Source organism: Ochotona princeps, chromosome 26, assembly GCF_030435755.1.
Source record: "Ochotona princeps isolate mOchPri1 chromosome 26, mOchPri1.hap1, whole genome shotgun sequence".
NCBI lineage: Eukaryota > Metazoa > Chordata > Mammalia > Lagomorpha > Ochotonidae > Ochotona > Ochotona princeps.
In genome coordinates this window covers 26,772,099-26,780,292 of record NC_080857.1, presented here as the reverse complement: position 1 = coordinate 26,780,292, position 8,194 = coordinate 26,772,099, and the positions used below count along the sequence as shown (strand labels likewise).

At 42.9% G+C, this 8,194-nt stretch overlaps 1 protein-coding gene across 1 annotated transcript; it reads right to left on the bottom strand.

The window, feature by feature from the left end:
• Window positions 1-6,163: 6,163 nt before the first annotated feature.
• On the bottom strand, window positions 6,164-7,664 carry WDR89 (WD repeat domain 89). The gene has a single exon (XM_004584488.2). The coding sequence runs from the start codon at window positions 7,595-7,597 to the stop codon at window positions 6,434-6,436; it is 1,164 nt and encodes a 387-aa protein (XP_004584545.2). The 5' UTR covers window positions 7,598-7,664; the 3' UTR covers window positions 6,164-6,433.
• Window positions 7,665-8,194: the final 530 nt, after the last annotated feature.

The following is an 8,194-nucleotide window of genomic DNA, read 5'->3' as shown; positions in this document are numbered from 1 at the left end:
CCTCCACTGCTCTCCCAGGCCACAAGCAGGGAGCTGGATGGGAAGTGGAGCAGCCAGGACATGAACCGGCGCCTGTATAGGATTCCGGTGTTTGCAAAGCAAAGGATTAGCCAATCAAGCCATCACTCCTACCCTCACTTTTCCATTTTAAATGATCAGCTTTTTGAGAGTACATCTAAAACTCCATGGAGAGGCAGACATTCAGCTGAGCTTTTAAGATGTTTATACACCTTGTGGGAATACCTGTGTTTTAAGTTCTGACTCTGATTCCAGCTTCCTGCCAATATAAACCGTGCAAGGCAGCCTCATTGGCTCAAGCAATTGGGCTCCTGCACCCAGACAGAAACCAGTGACCTGCCAGATGGGACTTTTTCTCTAATATATACATAAAAAAAAAATTTCATGTAGAAATCTAATGAAAACATGTTTATTTTGCTGCAACAGATTTTGAACTCCATAGTAGGTATTTTTCTGCTAACTTAATTTTTTAAAAAGACTTATTATTTATTTATTTGAAAGGCAGAGAGACAGAATTCTCCCATCTGTTGGTTGACTCACCAAATGGCCCCAATGGCCAGAACTGAACCAGGTTGAAACCACAAACCAGGAACTCCATCTGGGTCTCCCACATGGATCGCAGGGGCCAAAGCACTTGCCCATCTTCCACTGCTTTCCCAATCACATTATCAGGGAGCTAGACTGGAAACGGAGCAGCATAGATACGGTATGCTGGTGTTACATGCCTTGCCTTCACCCACAGCATGCTAGCTCCTTTTCATGAACTTTCTATTTCTTTCTTTTCTTTTTCTTTTTTTTTCATGATACAGTTCCATAGGCTCAGGTGTTTTCCCCTTCTATCCTCCCCCCACCCACACACAGTTTCCCCCTATACTTGTACAATACTATCGTGCTTGTGGCCTGAGAAAACACTGGAGGACAGCCCAAAGCCTTGGGACCCTGCCGCCGCGTGGGAGACCTGGAAGAGGCTCCTGGCTCCTAGCTCTGGATTGGCTCAGCTCTGGCCATTGCAGCCATCTGGGGAGTGAACTAGCAGATGGAAGCTCCTTTTCTCTGTAAATGACTTTCCAATAAAAAGAAATAAATCTTCAAAAATATTCACTTATTTTAAAAGTCAGATTTATAAAAAGAAAAAATGGAAAGAAAAAGAGATCTTCCAGTCACTGGTGTGCTCCCCAAGTGACTGCAATGGCCAGAGCTAGGCCAGCCTGAATTCAAGAACTCCATTTGAGTCTTCCCTGTGGTGCAGAGGCTGAAGTACTTGGGCCATCTCCCACTGCCTTTCCAGGCAAATTAGCAGGCAGTTGCATCAGAGGAGTAGCAGGGACTCAAACCAGCCCTTGGAAATTGGACACCAGTGTGCAAGCAGAAGCTTAACCCTCTGTGTCACAATCTGACCCTTGCATGCACTTGTTGAAGGCTTCATGGGTGTCTGTCTTTTCACATGCCCATTTTTTTTACTGAATTGCAGGCACTGTGTGTATGCGTGTAAGATGGTATCTTTCACCAGAGATAATTCATGGTTTTGAGAATGTTTATTTATTGTCAATTATTTATTTATGAGAAAGAGAGAGAGAGAGAGCTCTCATTTGTTTGTTCCTTCTCCTAAGGAGCTGGAACTCAGCCCAGATATCCCATGACCCAACTCTAAACCATAGCCTGCTATCTCTAATCATGTGCCCTAGCAGACACCTGGAATCAGCAGCAGAGCCAAGACTTGAACCCAAGGACTTGTGTAAAAGATGTCATTTTAACCATATGATCAAACACCCGGTGTACAACAGGCAAGTAGAGGTATAGATCACGACTGTAACATATGCAGCATTGAATATCAGACCGGCAGCAATGAAACCAGTGTTCTTTGTAGTTTTTTTTTTTTTCATTATTATTGGAAAGGCAGATATACCGAAAGAGATACAGAGAAAGCTCTTGCATTCACTGGTTCACTTCCCAAGTGTCCACAATGGCTGTCAGAGCTGATCTGATCTGAATCCAGTAGCCAGGAGCTTCTTCCTGGTCTTCCACATGGGTGCAGAGGCCCAAGGCCAGCCTCTACTGACACAAGAAGGGAGCTGAACAGAAAACTCATATGGGGGTTGCAGTGGCACAGTAGGCTAATCCTTCACCCTGTGGCACCAATAATGCATCAATACATATGGGTCTGGAAAAGCTCTTAGCTCTTGGGTTCGACTCGGCTCAGCTCCAGTTGCGGCCATTTGGAGAGTGTACCTGCAGATAGAAGACCCTGTCTCTATCTCTCCTTCTCTCTCTGTAAAGTTTGTCTTTCAAAGACAAAAAGATAATTTTAAAAATCCACATGTACCCATTCTGCATATACATCCATTTGTACACAATAATGACCTCATCTCTTTTTCTCCTTTCAAAATTCCTATGAATGTCTCCCAGTGGATTTGCCAAACTGAATTGGGTAGGGAAGGAGATCCTCAGAAATGCTGTTGCTTAATTCTCCGCAATGCAGATAAGCCCTTAAAATGGGGTGTGTGCGATGCCAAGCTGACAACAAACAACCTAGCACGAGAGGCATTTGGTAATGTCAGATTCAAGGGTCCTCATTTTCCTTTGGCATTTTCATCACAGAAAGCATCTCAAAATACAACATTCTTAAAAGCTTATAATCTGTTAGTGTAATTCAACTAGAATACAAAAGTCCAAACTAAAAATGTCTTACATTGAACATTTCTGATGCAACTTTGTCTTGAAAGACTTCCCTTCAGTTGAAATGCTCTATGAAAGGACATGGTTTAAAGCAGTTAAGTATTTTTACACATCCCCAGGGGAGTAGTGAGGTTAATGGCATCTCAATGTAGTTCCGCTTTGCATTTCTCTGATGATGAATTACACTGAACACATTTCTTGTGCTTACTGGTCAGAAGCATAGCATCTTTGGAGAAATGTTTCCATTCTGTAACCATTTGAAAATTGCATGGCCTTTATAATAGTTTACATGGTCTGGATACAAGTTCCTTGTATCTGGTTTGTATATGATTTTCAAATATTTTCTACCTTCTTATAATATACTCTTTATCTTCCTTTTCATATTTTTTTAAATTAAAGATTTATTCGTTTATTTAAAGGTAGAGTTACTGAGCGGGAAAGACACAGACAATATTCCATCCACTGGTTTACTCCTTATGTAACTGCAATAGCAAGGCTGGGACAGGCTAGAGCCAGAAGCCTTTCTGGGAGTCTCCCCCATGGGTGCTGAGCCCCGAGCACTTCGGCCATCCTCCACTGACTACCCAGGCCAGTGGCACAAAGGATCTCAAATCAGGCCCAGATGGGACACTGGTGCTGCAGTGGCAGGTACTATCACAATGCCAGCCCTGTCTTTTTAATGTTTTTAACCTCCTTAAGTGAATGTAGCTGTATCTGAACTAAGAAAAAAAATCACCTATGAAAGTCTCTTTCAATTCCATGTATACTATTTTTCCACATGGTCAAATAAATTGGATAACCTAGCAATTTATCTTTCTGCCTGATATCCTATCTTGCTCCAATCTGGACTTAATATCCTGTGATTGCTCAGCAAAGCTGTCACCTTGCTACTGAGCAGGTAGCTCTATCTTTCGTGATTTACTCTATCTGCATGGAGGACATCTTCCAGGAGCCTTTGAAAACAGCGATATGGAAAGTCAAGTTTGAGATCTTGTATGTTGTCAAAAGCAGTTCTGAATGAACATTATAGGTAATTATAGGTTGGAAAAGCCAGTATATTGAAACCCAAATCTCTTTTCTTCCTGGGTTTAGATAATGAGTGTCTGATTAACAGTACAACAAGGAAAATGTTCATTTGGGGAAGGGTATCTCGAAGAACTAATCGCATCTACTCGCTCCCTGCTTGGACACAGTGACCCTGGAAGGTGAGAAATGAAAGCACCAGTCTGTGCTCACCCAGATGTGATAAGAAATCCGCTGCAAATGTAATCCTTGCTCTTGAATGCTTCTTTCTTTTGAAGATTTTCTATTCATTTTGGGATTCTGAAAGTTTACAGTGCAATGCTTTGGTGTGGGTCTTCTTCACTCATTACACTTGACATTCAAAGTTACGGAATAGCTTCTTTTATTATTTCTTCTCAATAATCCACTCCACCACTGACTTTTTTCACCTTATGTTGGTCTGGTATTAGTCTCCTAGATTTTTACATTTTCTGTGGCTTTTGGCTTTTCTCTTGGCTTCTTCAGAATGCTAAACTCAGGGATATTGCCTCACTGGAATCTCCAAAAACATTAAAGAATTTTTACTCTATGACACTTTTAACTTTTTTTTTTTCAAAGATTTATTGTTATTACAAAGTCAGATATACAGAGAGGAGGAGAGACAGAGAGGAAGATCTTCCGTCCGATGATTCACTCCCCAAGTGAGCCGCAACGGGCCAGTGCGCACCGATCCGATGCCGGGAACCAGGAACCTCTTCCAGGTCTCCCACGCGGGTGCAGGGTCCCAATGCATTGGGCCATCCTCAACTGCTTTCCCAGGCCACAAGCAGGGAGCTGGATGGGAAGTGGAGATTTTTTTACTTTCAAATGTAAGAAATGTACTAAACTTTAAAAACCAAGATCTTTTACTAAAATTCTTTATAGAAATATTTTTGAAGGATGAAAAATTAGCAAAACAACCTTTCAAGCTTAAATCATGGAAGGAAATTTTATCACGAATTATTAAAATTATAGTTTGAAATAAAAATAATCCTTTGCTATTATAAATATTCTCATTTATGGTCTACTTTGTATCTCAAAATGAATTTTATAAGAATTTCATTTTCATCACCTGTTAATGTTTAACCAACACCATTAAAGCTGAAAACATTTACTATGTTTCTCATTTTAGATGACCATTTTATTTCTAAAAAATTAATGCTAATTATTTATTCATTAAAATATTGACATTTAAATACTCCAACATAATACATTACATATACAAGTTGCTCAAATGAAGTAAAGTCTGATTTGTTTTTTTTTTTTAAAGATTTATTTTTCTTTTATTACAAAGTCAGATGTACACAGAGGAGAGACAGAGAGGAAGATCTTCCGTCCGATGATTCACTCCCCAAGTGAGCCGCAATGGCCAGAACTGAGCTGATCTGAAGCCAGGAGCCAGGAGCCTCTTCCAGGTCTCCCACACGGGTGCAGGGTCCCAATGCATTGGGCTGTCCTCAACTGCTTTCCCAGGCCACAAGCAGGGAGCTGGATGGGAAGTGGAGCTGCCTGGATTAGAACCGGCGCCCATATGGGATCCTGGCGTGTTGAAGGCGAGGACTTTAGCCACTAAGCCACGCCACCGGGCCCCTGATTTGGTTTTATAAATAATTAAGTTCATTGAAAAAAAAATTTTTTTTAGTGAGAGTTTCAAAATTAGCCAAAACTATTTGTTTTATCTTTGGATATCTACTTCTAAAAAGTCCTTATCAGAGCCATGTCTTTAACAGTAACTAATCCAACAGATGATTTTAAAACTGAGAAATTTTTGGGCCCAGCGGCATGGCCTAGTGGCTAAAGTCCTCGCCTTGAATGCGCCGAGATCCCATACGGGCGCCGGTTCTAATCCCGGCAGCTCCTGCTTCCCATCCAGTTCCCTGCTTGTGGCCTGGGAAGGCAGTTGAGGACGGCCCAATGCTTTGGGACCCTGCACCCGCATGAGAGACCTGGAAGAAGTTTCTGGTTCCTGGCTTCGGACCGGCTCAGCACCGGCCGTTGCGGCTCACTTGGGGAGTAAATCATCGGACGGAAGATCTTTCTCTCCGTCTCTCCTCCTCTCTGTATATCTGACTTTGTAATAAAATAAATAAATCTTTTAAAAAAAAACTGAGAAATTTTACTAAAGCTCACTGATTTTATACTCAACTGGAGGTTTTAAAACTTCTTTACAATAGATTCAATTAAGAACCTTAATTGAACCATTCTTTGTTTTTTTTTTTTTTAAGATTTACTTAGTTTTTATTGGAAAGGTAGAAGATTTACAGAGAAAAGGAGAGACAGAGAGGAAGATCTGTCCGATGATTCACTCCCCAGGTGGCCACAATGGCCAGAGCTGTGCACCGATCCAAAGCCACGAACCAGGAACTTCCTTGCAGGTCTCCCACGAGGTTGCTGGATTCCAAGGCCTTGGGCTGTCCTTGATTGCTTTCCCAGGCCACAAGCAGGGAGCTGGATGGAAAGAGGGGCTGCCGGGATTAGAACTAGCGCCCATATGGGATCCCAGCATGTTCAAGGCGAGGACTTTAGCAGCTAGGCCACCGTGCCAGGCCCTGAACCATTCTTAATGTAATTCCAGGATTGCTTAGGGTAACTGATGTAAGTTTTACACAGAAGCTTTAAACCAGTCTACTACAGGAAGTGAGCCAAAAAAATTACTAGAAGATACAAAACCTACCACCACGTGAATTCCAGTTTCACCTTACTGCTTTTTCCTTCTCTTGTAGCCATCGCTGGTGTGAACCCGCACTCGCTGGTGCACAGAGGATGCGATTTTCATGCTGTCCTTCTTTGCAAAGGTCTTCTCCACAGCTGCAGGTTTCCAAAGCAACAACTGTGCATCTTCTCCCCCCGTCAGCAAGCAGTCATCACGTACATTCCAGCAAAAAGATCGGACAGTGGCAGCATGCCCTCCCTGCAGAGTGGCCACATGCGTCAGCCCCGATATGGTACAGTTCAGTAAGTGAATCCTGCCTGTGTTTGTTCCTCCGACAACAAACAATCTGTCCATCTTTTCATGATAGAGGCCACCAACCAAATAGTCCAAAGTACCTTCTTTCACAGTAATTGTTTCTCTGACATCCTGGATGCTTAAACGTGTAATGGGTTCATCGGTATCCAAGTGATTAAGGTCCCACCAGCAAAACCCTTCATCATGTGTCATGCAGTAAATCTGTTTATAATCTTTCCCAGACCAACCTATATAGCTTACTGATGAAACTGAATTACAGGTTGTAATCAGGGCGTCCTCTTCATTATCAATGCTAATATCAAACACATTTACCAGGCCATCAGTTGAGCCTGAGACCACTAGGTGGGGGTTGCTGGGATGGAAACGGACCTGTGTGATATCATCACTGTGTGTCTCTGAATAGGCCCCGAGTGGGTCTTTGGCAGCAGACAAGCCTTGAGGATTAACCCTGGCATCCCAGAAGACCAGCAGGGCATCATCATCAACTTTTTCTGTACCTGCACAAATGACATGGTCATTACAGCTGATGTCAAAACTGATAAAGACATTGGAAGGGTAACCCTTGAATTGATGAACGGGCTTCTCACTGGCTAAGCGAGCGTCCCAACATTTCACAGTGCCATCAGTACACGCTGAATATATACTATCATGGGAATTTGCAAATTTGACTCCACTCAGAAGCCCGGGACTGCCACTAAATTCTCGTAGTACACGTAACCTTTCTTTGTCATATATTCTGATGGATCCACTGGAACACAAAGCAGCGACCAAGCTTCCCTCTTCTGCATGTACAGTCCTGGAGGTGTCTACGCCAAGCAGGTAAGTAGGCTCTTCCGTTCCCGAGGAGCGTTTAACAATGTGTAGGTTGGCAAATTGTTCCTCAATCTTCTCCATATCAAGAGGAGCATCCGAGGGCAACAAAACAACTCTGCAATCAAAGTATAAAAGTTAAACTTAAACTTCCTTCACTGAAACTGCAATTAAAGTAAGGGTTATTTTCTTTTGGGGTGGGTAGAGTGGTACGGCAGACTGTGTCACCACAGGGACAGCCATGAACCACATCAGGGAGCCTGGTTCACGTGCCAGCCGCTCTGCTCCCCACACAGCTTCCTGCTAATGCAATCCTGGCAGGCAGAAGTCAGGGGTCCTGGCTGCAGCCTGTCCTGCCCAGGCTGTTGCAGCTATCTGTGGACTGCACCATCTCTTACGATCAGCCATACGAGATGGGTTGCTTGTAAACAGCTGAGATTGTAAATGTCCCCTTCAACACTGCTTTGCTACATCTGATGAGTAATGACGTTCTAGTTTTTAACTGTAATTCTGTCAGCGCCACAAGGGTCACGCACTGCCATCTATTCCTACAAGACGGTTTTTGATTGCAATTTTCATCATTCTTGCGACGTATTAGTATTTTTGCAGCCTGTTCGTTGACTTCATGCTGATGAAAAATTTATTATTCTCACCCTGTTGTGGACTGTGCATACCGGCTCT